At 55.0% G+C, this 18894-nt stretch overlaps 1 protein-coding gene across 1 annotated transcript in view; it reads left to right on the plus strand.

The window, feature by feature from the left end:
- The window catches only part of PAX1 (paired box 1), a 39668-nt gene extending 22093 nt beyond the window's left edge, over nucleotides 1-17575 (plus strand). The window contains exons 2-9 of the mRNA XM_050314399.1: nucleotides 5018-5081; nucleotides 9445-9515; nucleotides 10405-10545; nucleotides 10647-10701; nucleotides 12535-13137; nucleotides 14447-14592; nucleotides 14863-15082; nucleotides 17093-17575. Coding sequence (XP_050170356.1) covers nucleotides 5018-5081; nucleotides 9445-9515; nucleotides 10405-10545; nucleotides 10647-10701; nucleotides 12535-13137; nucleotides 14447-14592; nucleotides 14863-15082; nucleotides 17093-17184 — 1392 coding nt within the window. The 3' untranslated portion in view covers nucleotides 17185-17575. The remainder of the gene's footprint in view (nucleotides 1-5017; nucleotides 5082-9444; nucleotides 9516-10404; nucleotides 10546-10646; nucleotides 10702-12534; nucleotides 13138-14446; nucleotides 14593-14862; nucleotides 15083-17092) is intronic.
- The last annotated feature ends 1319 nt before the right edge of the window (nucleotides 17576-18894 follow it).

Raw genomic sequence — 18894 nt, forward strand, 5'->3', positions numbered from 1 at the left:
AAAGAAATAAACAACTTTTCCTGCTCATGCTCAAGGTCAGGTAGGATGGGGCTTGGAGCAACCTTGGCTAGAGGAAGGTGTCCCTGCCTGTGGCAGGGAGTTGCAATGAGTTGAGCTTTCAGGTCCCTCCCAACCCAGACCAGTCTGGGATTCTGTGAGGATTTTTCCTGGGATTTGCTCTGCTGAGGTGTCCAACTGTGGTAAGTTGCTCCCTCAGGTGTGTGGTCACCTCCAGTCTGCGCTCTGCCCCCGAGAGTACCTGTGACAAAGCACCAGCAGGGACAAACGCAGCTCCTGTGGCTCTTTGGAGATGTTTCCCATGGGAATTCCAGACTGTACCGGTTCATACAATTCCTGCTTGGCTCTGGGCACCAGGCTGTGGTTATTTCCCTCTGACCTTGTCCCCAGGGTGGCCGGGGGGGGGTGTTGTAGTGTGTTTGCTGTTTTTCTCTGTGCAAGCTTCCTGCTGCCTCTTCCTTCACACGGATCCATCTGAACTTGTTGCTGCCTTTGGTTTTCCCTTGGAATGAAGGGGAAGGTGCTGTCGGCACAACCCACAAAAGCACCTCCGTGGCAGCAGGATTTTCAAAGCCCATGGGCTTGTTGCCCGTGTCCTGGTGGTATCAAAGGGCATTTCACGCTAGAAATACCCCGATGGAGCAGCTCAACATCACCTGCAGCTTCTGAGGACCTCGGGCATCCCACATCCAGGTGGGTGGAATTCGCACACCTGCACAGGGAGATGTCCTTCCACAAAGGGGAATTTGGGAACAGTTTTTTCACAGAAAGGGTTGCCAGGCAGTGGAAGGGGCTGCCCAGGTAGGTTTGGAGTCCCCATCCCTGGAGGTGCCCAAGGAAGGCCTGGCCATGGCACTCAGTGCTCCAGGTTGGGTGACAAGGTGGGCATCAGGCAGACCTTGATCCCAGAGGTCTTTTCCAACCTGAAGGATTCCATGAAAGCAAACCCCATGCCAGCCCCTTCCCCCCGTGTCAGGGCTGGGTTTCCACCCAGACACCTCTTACAGCAGCACTTCTGGCACAACCGGTTCCCCCCGGTGTGAGGAGATTGGTATCAAGTTTGAAGTTCAGGCTGTATTGACAGAGATTTTGTCAACAAAAAGGTGTTGAAGGACGGGGTATTTGTGGAAGAAGTCACAAAGAGGTGAAAGATATCCCCTTCAGGGGTCTCTTTCCTGCCCAACAGGCCTCTGCTTGCTGGTATTTTCCAGGAGAAGCCGGAGGTGTGGATGTGGCTCCACGTCCTTGCCAGCCCGGCTTTGCCAACATCCATCCCAGAAGTGACAGTGGTGATGGTGAGAAGTGACAGAGCAGAAACCAGAGCCCTCACAGAACTGATCTGTCCTGGAAAACGGGCTCTGAGCCTTCACCAGACTGATTTTTGGGACTCAGGCATCCTCTATAGGGTGGTGGCTGAGCCCACTCTGGATGGAGCAACAAGCAGTTCTTGGGTCTTTTCCCATGTCCTTGTGGCTGCTCAGGGGAGTCCCTGCCTTGGGGCAGGGGCACAGCTTGGGGGTCTCCCCCAGTTCTGTGTCCCAGTGGTAGGAAATGAATATTTTTGAGGCTGCTGTTGATGTCTGTCTGGCAGTGGATGGCAGAGTGGAAGTGTGGGCACTGAGCAACAGGGGTTAAATGATGGAGGGATGGATGGATGGATGGAGGGAGGGAGGGATGTGCCCTGCCAGTATCATTCCCTTGGGAAGCTGGAAGAGCTGCTCAGGCTCCCAGGGGAGAGGGGAAGGAATCCCACAGGATTTCAACCACTGGGCTTTCAGAGGGAAATGAATCACCTTCAGGTTTATGAGAGGCTCCATTAATTCCAGGAGTTTTCAGGAGCAGAGCAGATCCAGCGAGAGGAGTGTGGAGAGCTGGGTCCGTGCCTTCTCTGTTTGCTCATTGCTCAAGGACTCTGGAGAAGGAAATTAATTTTAAGTGTTATTTTTCAGACATCTGTAACAGAGAAAAACAGGGCATTGTGTCTCCTCTTGAGATAATGATCAGCACAGGGGAGAAGAAGCTGGAGCCGGCCTGTTCTCACATTCATCCCCACACTGGGATCAGGTAACCTGGCACAAATGTTGTTTTAAGGCTTTTTTTTTTTGTCTCTCACGGTCCTGATTGGGGTGGGTGGAGGGTTTTGCCTTCAGTGGCCCCTGGGCTGGCTGGACATGGATGGTTTCCTCACTCCTACAGTTTCCCAGGACACAGGTGTGAATACAAGGCCACCTTTGCCCAAGTAACACCTAAGTTTCTTCTTTTTTTTCCTCCACACGTCCCCCATTTCCCTATTCCCCTTCCCAAAACCTACCTGTTTTTCTGCAAACCCCCTGGGAGCGTGAGGGAGGATGGACATGGCCCCACTGAGCAGCACAGGAGCATCCCCTCTTCCCACAGCCCCTTCCTCGGGCAGGCTGAGCCCCACCATCACCTCCCAGGATGGTTCTGTACCTCCTGCCGGGCTCTCCTGCCTCCCAATCCATCCTGCACCACTGAACCCAGAGTGTTCCCTCTCTGGGCTGGTTTGTCTCCTGCAGCAGCGAGACCAGAGCCTCGTCTTGTCTGATCAGGGTCAGGCGAGCAAACACTACAAACCCATTAAAACCCCCCGCAATCCCCGCAGCTCTGGTAGCCCAGGGGAGCTCGGGGCGTGCTCCATGATGTTTGAGTTTTCCCAGGGATGCACGTCAACTGGATGGGATCCCAACGTGCCAAACGCAACCGGCCCCTAATTGCATTGTTTCCGCTGATCTCCGACGAAATTATTTATGTGTGCAACAAGCCTGCTTGGCTTCAATAGTCTTTAAAACTTTATATGAGTTTTCCATGTGCTTGTTTGCTAAAAAGAGCCCCGGCTCTGGCAGGTTTGGGTTATTTTTACCCCCCAATTAACTGTGTTTTCTCTCGCTCCCTCGCCTGTATCTTACTCCCTCCCTCTCCCCGGCGGTGCCAGCGGCAGGACAGGGAAGGGGTGGCTGGAGAGGGGCCAGCTTTGGCCTCACATCATTTCTCCCCCGGTCTCTGAAAAACCAGATCCTGTTTGTCATTTGCTCTGCTCTCCCGGCGCTGTGTCATGGCCCTGGCATTGCTGATGGATTTCCAGCTCCGCTCATGGAGCGGGGCACGAGGTTTTCATAAGCGCATTAATCTTGAAAGAAAATCTGTCAGGAGCAAACAATGCCCCCATGAATGATGTTGTAAAGACACATACTAACTCTAAACATCCATTACCCGGGAATATTAACTTATAGGGGAGCTCCATTTCCTCTTACTCCTTTTTAATGGGTACCTGATACCCAAAGTGCTTCCACATTGGAAATTTTGCTCAGAGATGTGAAATTGCCCGAGATAAGCCCCTCAACAGAAGCTTTTCCACTGGAGCTGAAGAGGGGGAGACTGTCAAGGCTGGGAGCTGAGTGCTCCTCTCTGGGGTCTGCTCCCATTTTGGGGTCCTCGTGCCCCCCTGGCAGCGTGGGGATGGCTGGGTACCACAGACCTGCTCCCGAGGAAGGGAGCACAGCCTCAGCCCGAGTGTCTCCTGCCTGGAAGTTATTTTTCATGCTCCCATGTCAGTGGGTTTAGCCACCCCCCCTGCCCCAACACACACACGCTCCTCTTCGGGAAGGGAGCAGCCTGTGTGGCAGGAATAAAACATCTGAGGTTGTTTTAAATGTCCCTTGGAGCCAGGCCAGCAGCACAGGCAAGGAAAAGCTGGTAGCTTGTTTTAATTTAATGGTGTTGAAGTGTTCTACTGCAATTAAGCATCTGAAAATTAAACAGAAACAGTCATTAAGTCTGGTGATACAAACCCACCAGACCAGAGAATATAAATTATTTCAAATGGTAAATGCCAAAGCTGTGTTTATGGTAGGGATGTTTCCCCTTATTAGCCCTTATCTGTTGTTTTAAATAAGAGGAACTTAATCCTGAGGAAATTAATCACTGCAGATGCTGGATCTTGTTGCAGGTCACTCCTTCAGCTGGCAGGAAGGTTTGGGAGAAGGAAAATAAACCTCCAGTGGAAGTGGCCAAGGTGATGTCCATGTCTCCGGAGGGATTCCTGCTCCTGTGCTCTCCCAGTCCCTCCATCCCATCCCCAGCCATCCCAAGGAATCCCGTCTTCTTCCAGCCCGAGCTGCAGACCGGGATTGTTGAGCTGTCAGTGTTGTTCCCTGGTGATGATGCTCCATGTTCCCTGCATCCCGGCTGGCAGCAGCTGCTCCCTGTGGGGGAATGTGGGACCATCGGGCTCCTGTAGGACCAGCACTGGGTCACTCTCCTGGGGTCTCCTCCACCCCCTGGGCCCAGCCAGGCCTTTGGAGGAAGGAACTGGGGAAGGAATTGGTGCTTTGATGCCAGCAAGGAGCGAAACTGGGAAGGCAGAGGTGGCAGAGGGCACGGGGGTGCTGAAAATCCCCCACCTCCTGTGGTGGAAAAGATGACTGAGAGGGGGAAGGATGGGACAAGGTCCCCAAAACCACCTGAGCTGCTGCCTGGGCATACCTGGGGTGTTTATCAGGACAATTCTGGGAAATCAGGGCTCCGTCTGCAGCCAGATAACACTGACAGACAACCTAGATCTATAAAACTTCCAGCACGGGCCGTTCCTACAGTCTCCTTTTACAAGCCTGGCCTCGCTCTGCCGTGACCATCGGCCAAGCCTGGATCAGGTAAGCACAGAAATGCTTGTTTAAATTCCTCATCTTTCACCAAAAGCGGGACTTAAGCCTGGCTTTTAAAGTTAAGCCTGTGTTTTAAGTGCATTCCTGAGTGGGGGCTCTGGGATCTGTTGACGTGAGCAGCGAGCTCCTCCGCCGCCTTCAGTGGGATTTTCCCTGCCCGAAATGGAGTCCAGATCTCCTGAAATAAATACCCCCTCCTCTGTAGATGGGGGACCACATGGAGCCTCGTGAATGCTCGTTCCCAGAAAAGGATCCGGCTTTATTCATGTGCCTGCATCATGTGTGTTAAATTCTCCTGACATCTCCCACAATTCCAGCAAACAAATGGGAACCAGAATAAGATCCCGTGCCCTGAGAGCGCTCTGCTCGTGGTGCCGCTGAGTGAGTGGCAGGAGCATTGTTTGCCAGCAGCCTGTCCCAATCGAGCTTCCACGTGCCTCCCGCCAGCACAAGATGTGAGATTTCATTCCCGTTTTATCCCAGTTACTGGCCCGGCCGTGCTCCAGGACTCGTGGCATCGCTCGCTTCCGATAACACGCAACAACTCCCAGAACCTCTTCCCCTGCAGGGGCAGCGCTGCTCTGACAGCGGGGAATTCCAACAGGGAGCCAGCGTTCGCAGTCCCATCCCAGGTGTTCCCATCCCCAAGGCTTGCTGCTCTTCCAGGTAAGCAGCAGAAGCATTCCCCTGATCTGCACTGTTTCAGGCCTTCCAAGCTGATCCCATGGGATGTGGCTTCCACAGAGAGAAGGAGCCCCCAGATCCATGCAGGCTCCCTGGGAGATGCCTGCCTTCCCACACGATGGAATCTCCCACCCCATCCGCCCCCAGAGCTGCAGATTGGTGCCATGAATGTATTTTCTTACAAGAGCAAAGTACTGGGCCTGTTTTCTGGGAAATACTCAAAAGAAACAAGCTGGAGGGTATTGTTCCCTTTTTCAAAGCAAACTAACAGAGCACTTCCCACCAGACCTGGCCCAGAAAGATCAAAAACCACTTTGGCTTTTCCCTGAAATGAAAATGAAGCTTTCCCAGCCATGTCCTCTTATCCATGAAAAAAACCACTCTGAAAACCAAAATCTTTTGCATCTCAAAACATTTTTACTCAACCCCACACTCCTGAAAAGAAATAAAAAAAAAAGAAAAGAAAAAAAAAGGACTCATTTTGCTCAAAGGACTTTTTTTTGTGCCCTGGAGAAAGACTTTGGTGAAAGCAACTTATAGGGACCTAAATAACTATTGTTTGGTTTATTTTCATTGTCTCCTACCAGTCCTGCAGATTCAGGGAGGCAGAGCAGTGAAGAGAAGGCATCTTTTTGGCTCCTCTCATCTTGAATTTTAAGGGCCTTGTGCGAGGAGGAGCTGCCAGCACGTGCAGGCAGGAATGGGAAGCAAGGGGAGCATCACTGGAACGGTGCCTGGAGAAGGGGATTGAGGGCTGAAGGAGCGATGTGGAGTGGACAAGGCAGCTCTTCACCGCTTTCCCTGCTGTAAATCCCATTTTATATCCCCCGTGTCCCACACGGGGAGAAGTAAACAGAGTTTTGCGATGATCACTCGCAGCCTTTATGGTGGTTACAACGTTCTCTGCCGCTCCCCTCGCCCTGGCCCTGCTGCCTCCACGCCTCCTCACACTGATACAAGTCTCTGCTGGCAAATGATCCCTGAAAAGAGTTTACCTGCCACTAAATGGCTCCGAACCCCGTGAAACGCTTGGGAGCCGCTCCGTGCAGCTCTCTGGGCTGGCTGGAACGACCTGCTGAGCACATCCCTGAGCCGAGGGCTCTGAAGTGTGGCACCAGCCGTGCAGATGCTCAGCACTGCAACCTTCAGGGCTGAATTCAGCACTGTACATCCACCAGCAGAACATTTAACCCGTTGCGTCCCTCGCCACTGTCAATGCCCGGCCAGACGTGGAGTAAACCTGATGGGGAAGGTCTGCTCAGTGTCATCAGGTGTGTCTTGGCTGCTTGAAGGGCCTAGTTAAAGGGGGAGGCAGCGTTGCCCCCCAAAACCGGTATTTGCATCAACCACGGGCTCCTGGCTGGGGTGAGAGCTCGGCAACAGGTTGATGGAGCTGAAGAGCTGAGCAGGTTGTTTCTCTATGAGGTAATGGGTTATTTATTTATCCTGCCTTTCAGGTCACCCTGATGCACATCCCCTCCTTTCCCCCCACAGTCCTTCTCCAGGACTCCCTCGGGATGAGAAGATCCTGCACAAATCCAACAGAGGGCTGTTCTCAGGAGCAGGGGGTGATGTGCTGGATGGATCCACGCCACAGGGCCTGCCTGACGTAAGTGTGAGCAAATGTACCCAAATCTCATCCCAAATATTTTCCAGGAGGAGGAGGAGGAGGGTCCCTGCTCTTCCCCCGGGGCCACCTGCGTGCAGCCACTCTCCAGACACCCCGTGCCAAGCCCAACAATCCTCCCGGTGCTGTTCCAGCCTGCCTGATGTGTTTTTCCACCAGCACGACTCAGCATCCCGTCCTCTGCCAAGCCTGCGGCCTTCCCACTCGGTTGTGGCCAGGAGAAATCCATTTCAATAGGAAAACAAAGGGAATAGGTTTAGCAGCCCTCCAGCCCCGCTGCCGGCGAGCACGTGCGGAGTTTGTTTGCAAAGCTGGGCAGGGGTTAATAAGCTGAGCCCGCAAAGATTTACACCTAGGCCAGGGTTTCCATGTGGGCTTAACGTTAAGCAAGACCTTAATCTAAAGGAAAATATTTGGAGGGAGTTTTGTTTCTCTTTCAGAGCGCTGTAGGACCTGTGAAATATTCACCGAAGAGAGAGGTCACTGTCTGTCAGGCTGGACTCGACGCTTTTTGGGGTTTTTCCGACCTGAATGATTCCATAATTCTGTGACCCCACTGGTATTGGGGGCAGCTGGCCAGGGAGGAGACCAGGACTCATATCTGAGAAGGTGCTGGTTGTCCCTCACAGCACCACCAGAGTCAGGAGGGCTGTGGGTTCCAGCTCTGCAGGAGCCGGGGCTGGATGAGTGTTTGCAGGAGAGGGGTGGCCATTCCCACAGGGAATGCCGTGCAGGACACGTCTGCAGTGTGGGACAGGCGGGGGGCAGAGGAAGGGCCCCAAAGGCAGAGGCTGAGCTGTTTTTTTTGCCACGGGCGGTGACGCTGGGTGCGGGATCGTGGCTTCCACGGCACTTTGACTCCAAACCCTGCCAAATCCAGAGGCTGCTCCTGCCGGACGGTCCCTCGCACGCGGCTGGCAGATGTCGGTGAGCGGGATTGAGCCTTTGCAAGGAACAGCTCTCAGTTGCCCCCTCCCTCGAACCCCCCTCAGCCAGGGCACGCAGTCCCTGTCTCTTAACGCTGACACTGTTTCAGATTCTTCCCCAAACACTTCTTTTGTATTTCTTTAGATTTCAGTACCTGGAGAGGACAGGGGATGGTGTGTGACCGGGCATCTCCAGAGCTGGAGGGCGACAGGCGGGTTCGGGCTGAGCTAAACACCCTGCCACTCCTTGCACGCTGCTCGGGGCACGACGTGAGATTTCAAATCCACGCAGAGCGACTTTCAAGTGATCTGAAACGGTTCCGAGGCAGGAAACCAGGACAAAAAGAAAGGCGGGATATATCGGTGCAATTTATTTAATTTCAAACGCTCTGAGTTGCCCTCAGATCAGCAATGCTTCACGCAAGGATTTTTTATGTTAATGATCCACGATCCCACCCTCATTTTCACATTATGAATCTGTGATCAAAAAATCGTAGTGTTTAGGGGAAAAAAAAGCAAAAAACACCAAACCGAAAAAATGTGGGCGAGTTTGGTGTGTTTTTTCCCCCGTGTGGATTTTGAGGAGCCTTCTGGCAGGGGTGTATTTTACAGAGCGAAATTGCTTTTGACAAACAAAACTGAATTAGTATTAATGACATCAACCTATGGCCTTTACCAGCCTGAAAGAGATAATTAACCAAAATGTCTCAGAAGGAGCTTTGGAGAAGGATTTTGTTTTGTTTTAGCTCTCAAACCCTCTTCCTCAGCAAACAGAAAGCCTTTTTTGGGGCACGGCAGCTGGGTCATCCAACTCCCTGCATTTAGCCCGTGCCAGAAGGCTGGGGAAAAAAATATTGTCGGAATTAATTTCGTGTTCCCTCTGCCACACAAAGCACAGGCTCAGGCACTGAGATAATATTGCACTTGCTGGACGGTTTTCAGTGTGTCTGATTCCACAGCGACAGGATTTTCCAATTTGGATTGATCCTGACAGAAAACAAGCTCCATAAACTCCTCTAAGAGCCATAGCATTCCTGAATCAGTAATGAATCATAGTCAATAATATAACATTATAGTCTAGTATGGTAGTATTAGTTAATACAACAGAATCATATAATGATATAACAATGTAATATATCATGGCGTTACTATATAACAGTATTATCTATTAAAACGTAACAGTATTATAATATTATACCATAAATAATGGAGAATAAATGCTGGTGAAACACGCAGGAACCCCTGCCTTTAACTGTACTAATCATCAGCTGCTGCAGAGGTATATCCTTGATATTTCTATCAACTCTCCCTGATATTTCTCCTTTTTAAGTTTTAAAAAAAGCTTTTGGAGCCTCCTGTTCGGCTGCGGATCCGGATTTTTATTCAGCAAAACGAACGATGCAAAAATCGCACCGCTGTCACACGAGGCATAAAAAAGCACACAAATGCCCGTCAACTTTGGCCAAAAAAAGATGGTAAAATTAATGGTTTTTAAATGTATTTTCAGGCCGGACGGTGCTCACGGAGCTGGCGCTGAAGAGGATCGTGAGAGGAGCGGGGAAGGAGGAGGTGGAGAAGGTAAAGCAGAGCAGGAGCGAATGGAAACCATCTCGGGGAAGGGCGGGGGGGCACGGCCGGAGGGAGCAGGGTTGGGGGGCCCGGGTAGCCCCCGGTGCTGCCGCTGGAGCTCCACGGGGCGCTGAGCACCCCGGGGAGCATTCGCAGCGTGTTATTAATAGGGACACCCCCAATCCGCCTCTCACCTGAGCCGGCTGCCCCCCCGCCCGCTCTGCTTCTCCTTTTTCTTTTCCTCTCTTTCTGTATCCTTTCCTTTTAATTTCTTCTATTTTTCCTTTATTTTTGCCCTTGTTCTTTTTCCTTCTCTTAATTTTTTATTTTCTTATTTATTTTTTCTTTTATCTTCCTTTTCTTTTTGCCTTTCTCGCCTTTATTTTCCTTAATCTTCTACCTCTCCTTCCTTCTTTCCCCCCTCTTCTTCGTTTTCTTTTTCTTCTCATTTTCCTCCTCCTTCTACTTCTCTTCCTTCGTTTTCTTTTCGTTGTTCTTTTCTTTCTTTGTTTCCTTCCCGTTTTCCTCTCCCTCCTTTCCATCCCCGCTATGTCCAGGGCCATATTCCCACAGGGGACGGATCTTGACCATCCCACTCCCTCGTCCCGTCCGGCACCCCCCGGCAGAGCCGCGGGGGGATGCGGGGAGCAGGTGGCGGGGCTGCCCCGGGGGGAGTCGCTTCCCGGGGGGATTTTGTTCTTGGAAAAGCCTCTCCCAGCACTCTATCCCCAGGGAGCAGCGGTGCGGGGCTGGCTGCGACCACGGGGATGCGCGGGGTCCCGCCGCCCCGTCGGAGATGCTCCAGCGCCTGGGCTCCTCCGAGCGCAGTTCCCGAGGGAAAAGACTCCTCCGAGGGTGGGAAGAGACCCCCACGCTCCCGGAAAAAACCGTCCCGTAGGATCATCAGGACAGGGAGAACCACACCTGCCTTCCCCGGCCGCCGTTCGATCGCCGGTTCCCCGCGGGCTGCGGTGGCCCCTCCGCCGGGCTGAGAACGGCGAACTCATCGCACGGACCCCCCCACGGGGGCTGCTGCCGGGTGAGTACCCGGGGCGTGAGGGAATCACGGGACTCCCACCCCCCTGCGATGTTCAACTCCTGTTTAATCGATCCGTTCCCTTTTCCCGGCGCTTTTTCCAGCGCTCAGGCGGCACAGTCTGCCGCGACCCCCGCGTGGGTTCAACCCCCGTCTCGGGTGGGTAGGGGCAGGGGAGGGGGCGTCCGAGTGGGTACCCCCTGGGGGCTTCCCCCCGTGCCCGCCCGCGCGTGGATGCCGTTTGTGTGGATGCCCGCGCTGGTGGGGGCGAGCCCGGGCCCGGGGTGGTGGGCGCTGCCGGCCCCCCTTTAAAGCCCACTGCAGAGCGGCCTTTCCACACCACTGCCCCCGCCGGGCACCCCCCTCGCCCCCCACCCTTTCAGTCGTTTGTGGGGAAACACTCACGATCTTCCCACCGACCTCTCCTTGGGGAGGGGACGAAAATCCACAGGAATGTCCCGAGCACTCGCCCCATCCGCCAAGCTGCTCTCGGGTGTTATTTTTTTTTGGGGGGAAAGGCGGATTCCACTGCTGGGTGGGCTGCAGCGTGTCCGTAGGGGAGCCCACCCCGGGCAGGGCTCCGTGGGCGCCCCCGCCCCCCAAAGCACGATCCTGCCCTGGTGGAGCCCTCCGCGCTGCCCCCGCCCGTGGGTCCCGTCGGGGCTGGAGGCGGGGCAGGTGCGTGTCCACGTCCCGCGTGGGAACAGCGCGGGGAGGGAGCCGGGGGGACCCTCACGCCTTAAGGGCGGGGGGCGTTGGGACCCCCACGGTGGATCCCGCTCCGCCTTCCCGCAGCTCGGGGGATGTGCGGGGCGATGCGCGGGGGGGTCCCACGGGGGTGGCGAGGCTCGGGCCCCGAGGGGGCGGGCAGAGGGTACCGGCCCCCCCGTCCCTCCTCGCCGCGGCCATTTAGGAGCGGGCGGGAGCCAATGGGCGGCGGCGCCGCCGCCGTGACGGCCGGGATTGACGCGATTCCCACGTCAAATTGATCCCGAGGAGCGGCGGGGGCTCCCCGCGAGCGGGGAACCGGCCCGGCGCCGCCAGGACCCCCTGGCCGCCGGCTCCCCGCAGCCCCCGCCGCCCCCCGGGCTCTCTATGCTGGGGCAGGCGCTGCCCCCTCCCCGGGCCGAGCGGCGCGACCCCCGCGCCGGGCGATGGGTGAGTGCGGGCGGCTCCGGGACTGCTCCGGGACGGCTCCGCCGGGCTCTTGGCAGAGCCGGGGAAGGCACCGGGCAGGGGGGAGGCGGCGGGAGGGGGTCTGGCCTGGAGGGTCCCGGCCCGCAGCACCGGGGCCGGCGCGACGTGCCCGGCCGGGAGGGCTCCGTATCCCCCGTTCTCCCCACTCCTCCCTTCGCTTTCGCTCTGCTCTCTACTTGCGGCTCTTTCTCCCGTTCTCGCTCTTTCGCCTTTTGGTTTTTGTACTACTCTCCTTTTTTTTCCTCTTCTTTTTTTCCTCCTCGTTTCTCATTTTTCTTTTTCTCTCATGTTTCCCCGTGTCTTTCCCCCCCTTCTTTTTTACTATCTCTTTGACCTTATTTTTTCTGTCTCTATTTCTCCTTTTTTCTCTTTGTTTCACTCCTTTTTTCTCCTGCCCTTTCTCCTTTACTCTCTGCTTTTTTTTTCCCTTCTCTTTTCCTTCTCTCTTTTTTCTCCTTCTCTTTCCCTCTCGTTCTCATTTTCTTTTTCATTTCCCTCCCCCGTTCCCTTTCTTTCCTTCCCCTTTTTTCCCCCTTCTTTTTTCTTTCTCCCCCCTTATCTTTCTTTCCTTCCCCCTTTTTTTTCCCCTTTCCTTTCTCATCCCTTTCCTTCCCATTTTTTTCCCTTTCCCTCTTCCTTTCTCCCCCTTTTTCCTTTTCCCCTTCTCTTTTCTCTTCCCACGGCAGCGCCGTCCCATTCCCGCTCGCTGTCCGGGCATCCCGCGGGGACCACAACGGGCTCGCCCCCATCCCATCCCATCCATGCCATTCCACGCCATCCCTGCCCTTCCCGCAGAGCACACGTACGGCGAGGTGAACCAGCTGGGCGGCGTGTTCGTGAACGGGCGGCCGCTGCCCAACGCCATCCGGCTGCGCATCGTGGAGCTGGCGCAGCTCGGGATCCGGCCCTGCGACATCAGCCGCCAGCTCCGCGTGTCCCACGGCTGCGTCAGCAAGATCCTGGCCCGGTACCACGAGACGGGCTCCATCCTGCCCGGGGCCATCGGCGGCAGCAAGCCGCGGGTCACCACCCCCGCCGTGGTCAAGCACATCCGCGACTACAAGCAGGGCGACCCCGGCATCTTCGCCTGGGAGATCCGCGACCGGCTGCTCGCCGACGGCGTGTGCGACAAGTACAACGTGCCCTCGGTCAGCTCCATCAGCCGCATCCTGCGCAACAAGATCGGCGGGCTCGCCCCGCCCGGCCCCCCGCCCGCGCTGCCCTGCGGCCACATCTACCAGTACCCGTACCCCGGCCCCGCCGCCCCGCCGCCCGCCAAGGCCGCCGGGCACCCGGCCGCGCCCCTCGGGGCACCCCCCGTGGGGCTGCCCCGCTCCTGGCCCTCGGCGCACTCCGTCACCAACATCCTGGGCATCCGCACCTTCGTGGAGCAGGCGGGTGGGTACCACCAACGCCCCTGCCCCGCCCGCCCCGCGGCAACTGCGCTTCCCCCCTCCCCTCCCCTTTTTTTTTGGTCTTTATTATTGTTATTATCATCATTATTATTATTACGTCTGTTTGGGTTTTTTTGTTTGTTTGGTTGGTTGGTTTTTCTATTTGCTTCGAGGTCTTTGCATGTTTGGATTTTATTTTTCTTCTTCGTTTCGCGGGTTTTGTTTGGTTCGTGCTTTTTGGCTTGTTTTGTGCTTTTTTGCTTGTTTCGGGTATTTTTTATTAGTGTCGTGCCTTCTTGCCTGTTTCGTGACTTTTTGTTGTTTCGTGCTGTTTTGCTTGTTTCGTTCTTTTTTCATTTGTTTCAGTTTTTTGGTTCATTTCGGTTTCGGGGTGGGTTTTTATTATTTGTTTGTTTGTTTCCTTTTCTGGTTTCTTTTAATTTTTTTTTTGCTTGTTTAGTATATTTTGGTTTGGTTTTTGGGGGGGGGGTTTTTTTTTTTTTGTGTTTTTTTTTTTTTTTTTCTGATCCGAGGGCCACCCCCCGCTCCATCAGCCCGTCGGGGCGGCGGGGCCAGATGCGGCCTCGGCTCAGCCACATCTTGAACTTTTTATGAAAAATGTGGAAAATATTTTCGTGGGGATGATAGATTGCCGACCGCAAATTCGGAGCCCTGAATTTCCCTTCGCAAAGGGAAAAAAATTAATATATATATATATGTATATGGAAAGGGGGTAAAAAGGAGGAGGAAAAAAAAAGAAAGAGAGGGAAAAGGCACCTCGGACCGGCCTCCGGGATATCCCCGGGAAATTGTCCCGGTTTTGGGACTCCGGGAGAAGCGGCAGCGCCGAGCCCCGAGCCCCTCCGACTCCGGGGAGGGGACACGGGACGTGGCAGGGGGGGTGCGGGTCCTTTTATCCCTCCAAAAGCCCGAGTAAATCAACCGCATGCGTTTTGCCCCGCGCAATCATTTATCCTTAAAATTCCGATGTCAGTTTTATAAATCTCCTTCGTCAGAAGAGAAATTGGGCCCCCTAAATTAGCGGGGGCTTGGAATTGACGGGGGGGTAGGGATGGAGAGCGGGGTTTGGGGGGGACGCCACAGCCTCTCCCCACGGTGTGCTGCCCAACTTCAGTCCAGGGGACCGTGTCCCGGGATGCTGCAGGACACTGGGAGGGAATGCGGATTCCTGTGCCCCTCTCCATGGGTTTGTACAACCAGGCATTTGTAAACCCGGGATTTCCCCCTCTTTCAGCCCAAAACCTGCTCGGGCCGGGCCCGGGAGGTTCGAGGGCTGACGCTTTGCTCCCCAGGAGCTCTGGCTGGCACGGAGGGGGCTACCTACCCCCCAAAAATGGAAGAGTGGCCCAGCGTGAACAGGACGGGCTTCCCCGCCCCGGGCCAGGCGGTCAACGGGCTCGACAAGGCGGCCATGGAGGGGGACATCAAATACCCGCAGGTGACTGCTGGGGGGGCAGCGGGGTTTGGGGGGGACAGGGAGAGGAGCAGGAGGGGACAGGGGGAGTACGGGATGGGCATTAGTGGGGTAGGAAGAGGGGCAGGGAAGAATAAGGCAGGGGGACAGGGAGGGGACAGGGAAGAGGCGGATTTCCCTCTGCTCCCATTCCCCCTCTGCCCGGCCCCCACCTCCCCGCGGGGGACCCCGACCCGCAGAGCCGGGCGGGCTGTTCTGAGTGCCCCCCACCCCTCTCTTTGTGCCTGTCCCCAGCCCGGCCCGGGGCTCTCCTCGATGGGCACCTTCCTGCCGGCCTGTGCCTACCCCCCCTCCACCCAGCCCGGCGTCTACGGCGGCTCCCCCGGCGGCTACATCGCCCCCGGCCCCCCCTGGCAGCCGCAGGGGACCCCCCTGGCCCACCACGGCCACGGCGTGACCGTCCACGGCGGAGACCTGGCCACGGCCATGGCGTTCAAGCAGCCCGGGAGGGAAGGTGAGCGGGGGGACAGCGTGGGGGGACAGCGTGGGGGGCTGCGGACCCGGCCGGGGGGGGGCTCGGTAAGCGGGAGAGGGGCGGGACGGGGGTGAGGGTCCCCCCACCTGAGTCCCCCCGGTGTTCTCCTGGTCCCCGTCCAGCTCCTCCAGCCTGAGTCAGCAGGTCCCGATTATAAACTGGAAATCGTCTTTCCTCCCCGTTCGCACTCGCTGGGAACAGCCGCGGAAGCCTTTTCCTGACATCCCCCCCCGCCCCAAATTAACAGGTCGGGAGCCTTATAATGACACAGAAAGGCAGAAGTCTTGACTGGGAATTCTGAATTCCTAGTAATTAGCTGTTAATTATTAAGTCGCAGCAATTATTTAACGATTTCTTAATAATTACTAATTGTTATAGGTAACTATTCTTTCATTTAATTTGTTACCTCAACTAATAATTAATAATTTATCTCCGAACGCTCCCCCGAGAACCCCACGGGAGCAATTCGAGGCTCTTAAATGGGGCGGTTGTTTTGTCTCCTGTTAATTATTTCGTCTCATTTATGGAGCTCTATTTCCTCGATGGGTGGGTTCGTTTTTAATATCCCGATTTTTCCGCCCATCGATATTTTTGGCCTTTTCCGGCAGTATTAGAATTTCTATTATTTTAATTAATTTGTAATTAATTCCCCACTTATTAGTCCATTTACATTTAGCTTTTTGGGGGTTTTAATATTTTATTTGTTTCGTTTGGTTTTTTATCCTTTGCCATTTCTGTCTGCTGCGACTAATCCAGGGGTGAGAATAGATAAATTAAATCGATTATTTAAACGGAGAAAAAAAAAAGAGGGAGAAACAGAGAGCAAGAAAGCAAGGTGAGGGAAGGAAAAGGAATGAAAGAAAATGAGGAAAAAAAGGAAATAAAAGAAGGATTTAAAACGACCAAAGGCAGAAATCCGACCTGTGCATACATAGTGTATTTGTGAGGTATTTTAAGCGACTTGAAGCCTGAACTTTCTGATTTGCCGATTTTTAAGCTGTTGTGCCCAAAGGCTCATAGACTTTTCTAAACGTTTGTGGGGTTTTGTTTTGTATGTTATTTTGTTGTTGTTGTTTGGTGGTTTGTGGGTTTTTTGCTTATGTTTTTTAAATTTATTTTTTCTTTCAAAACTGCTTTTTTTTTTTTTTTAAATTTATTTCGAATCGGTTTTCTGGTTCTGCGACTTATCTGGGACATCCCAAATATTGGATTATCGGGCAAAAAGCCTCTCCCCGCCCTGCCGCGAGCTAGGGACTGGAGGAGAAAGGGTGGTCGTCCAGTGGGATGGGCTAGGGGGGGGTTCCTGGCCCCCGGTACCTGCAGCGAGTGCAGAGAGCGGGGAAAGGGTGGAAAGAAGGAGTGAAAGACCAACAGGCAAACTCAGCCAGGCAATTTCACCCTCGAATTTCAGAGCTTTTCCAAATTCACAGATTTTCACTGAGAACTCCCCCGCTTATCCCAGTGCCCCCGGCAGGCCCGGGATAAATATCCCCTCTCCGAAGGCAGCGGGTGGATGGTGCGGGGGGATTCCCGTGGCCTGGGCCAGCCTTGGGCGGAGCTGGGGCTGGGATGGAGCTCAGCAGGAATTTCACTGCCACTGGAATGGTGTGACGGTCCCGTCCCCTTCCTCTCCCCGGCACTGGCTGAGCAGTCCTCTCCCAGGGCACTCCAGCTTTAAGGAAGTGCGTGGGATGTGTTCTGTGTGTGGCTGGGACTGGTGTGGGTCCCCTCCCCAGGTAAATCGCTGACAATGCCCTCACCATGGTCCCTGTCACTGGAGGGGCACATTCCCCTTTTCCCTCTCTGTTTCCCCTGGATTCGAGGAGCCTGGCAGCCCCTCTCCAAAGGAGTGCCTTTGCCGGGGGCTGGATGAGGAGCCCTGTGGGGCAGAACTGCTCTTGGGGGGCTCTTGCAGGAGGGTCTGCATGCTCGGAGTCCATCAATCCCCTACCTTGTTGCCTCGTTTTTCCCTCTCCACCTTTCTTGCAGTCGTGGACAGAAAACCCACCAGCCCCGTGGGGAAACCTCCGGACCCTCTAAACACCATCCATGGACTGTCTATCCCAACCTCCTCGTCCTAGAGCCCTGGAGCAGCCGCGAGGGACAGGGACTCTTGGAATAAGCACCTGCAAACTGTAACTGAAGCCCCAAGTGCCATCGAACTGTATCCACAGTGCCACTGCCACTGCAGGGACGAGGAGACAGCCTGGGCAGCGAGAGGTGACACTTCTCCCATGGCAAATCCTGGTCAGGACATTCCCAGAGGGACACTTTACCTCCATTGGATTGGAAAGGGTGACAGAAGAGACTCAGTCTTCCTTCTTTATTTTGTGTTTTTTTACCCCTTGCTTTCGGTTGTTGTTTCTTGTTCCCCGTGTCCCCAAAGACTGCAGGATGCAGTGAGTGCCTCTGTCCCCAGCCACTGCTGGGAGCATCCCTGGCTCTGTCCCAGCCCAAGGGAGCAATTCCTGCCTTTCCCACACCAGAGCATCTGTGCTGGAGCCCCTTCTCCACCCACCTTCCAGTGCCTCTGCCCCAGAATAGGAATGGACAAATGTGCCACGATGTTTTATGATATATTTTTCTAATAACAAACCTTAATAAAAAGTGACAGCTGTGGGCACACGCTGCTGACCTCCCTCCCTCCCTCCCTCCCTCGGGGTCTGGCTGAGCATCATCCCTTCTCCCGGGGCCTCCCAGCCTCAGGCAGCATCTGTGAGTGGGGGTAGGATCCTGTTGGATCTCGGGTGCCCTTGGAATCGCCCTGTGCCAGGCCTGGATTTGTGCCCCCACCCCAATGTGAGTGTGTGGCAGCTCTGCACCCCACGCTGCATCCTGGGGTTCTCCCGCATCCAGGGGGTCCATGGCCTCACTGGGTGACTCCTGGAGGGGCTACAGGGAGTCCTGGCCACCTCCCACCCACCTCACCTGGTGCCGGGGGGCTGCTGGGGGCTGCCCACCCACCAGGGCTTGTCACCCCGTCAGCCCCTCCTGCCCAGCCGGCTGGGGCGGTTCAGGATGGGCTCCACGGGCTCTTGCATTCCCTGGCTCCACCAGCTCTGCCACTGGCGTCGGTCCCTTCATTGTCTGCAGAAGGGGAAGGTCCTCCAGCAGGGCAGGGAGGAAATATCCTGGCAGGAGAATACACGCCTGGCTTTCTGCAGAGAGGACGTCTCTGTGGGAGGGAGAGCGGGAGGGAGTGGGATGCCAAACGCATCCCACCGCAGGAAATTAGTTTGTCTTCATCCTCGGGGTGGCAAGAGTCAGTTTTGCCTCTGCTGCTGCAAAGCCTTCAGTCAGAGCCGGGCTGTGCATCCCACGGCAAAGCTCGGGAGGGGAAAGGAGGGAATTTTAAATAGGTGAGAGGATTGTCCCAGGGCAAGATCTGCTGCCAAACTGTCACTGACTGGATTCTAAAGGATGTGAGGATGGAGGAGTCACCTGAAACAGATGCCTGGTTAGTCCCTTGCCAGGTTTATCCATTCAAAGCTCCATTCCAGTGTGTGGCAGAGCAGCTTTGGAACGATGATGGACAACAACACCCCTAAAGCATCGGTGTTTGCTGTGTGCTGGGTTCTCAGCACCCCACTGTGACTGCTCATTCCCCAGCCCAGGTAGGATGGGCAGTGCTCCTGCACCCTGTGGAGATGGGACAGGGATGGGCAAGGCAGGAGTGCTGGATTTGGGCAGGGACACAGTGCAGGGTCCAGTCCTTCCCATCAGTGTCCTGCAGGGATTGTGCGTGAGTGCCTGAGTTATTCCCTGAGTTATTCCCTTCCAAGGCTGTGATG

This window comes from Myiozetetes cayanensis, unplaced genomic scaffold (assembly GCF_022539395.1).
Source record: "Myiozetetes cayanensis isolate MyiCay16 unplaced genomic scaffold, myiCay2020 scf2-11, whole genome shotgun sequence".
In the NCBI taxonomy this organism is placed as follows: Eukaryota; Metazoa; Chordata; class Aves; order Passeriformes; family Tyrannidae; genus Myiozetetes; species Myiozetetes cayanensis.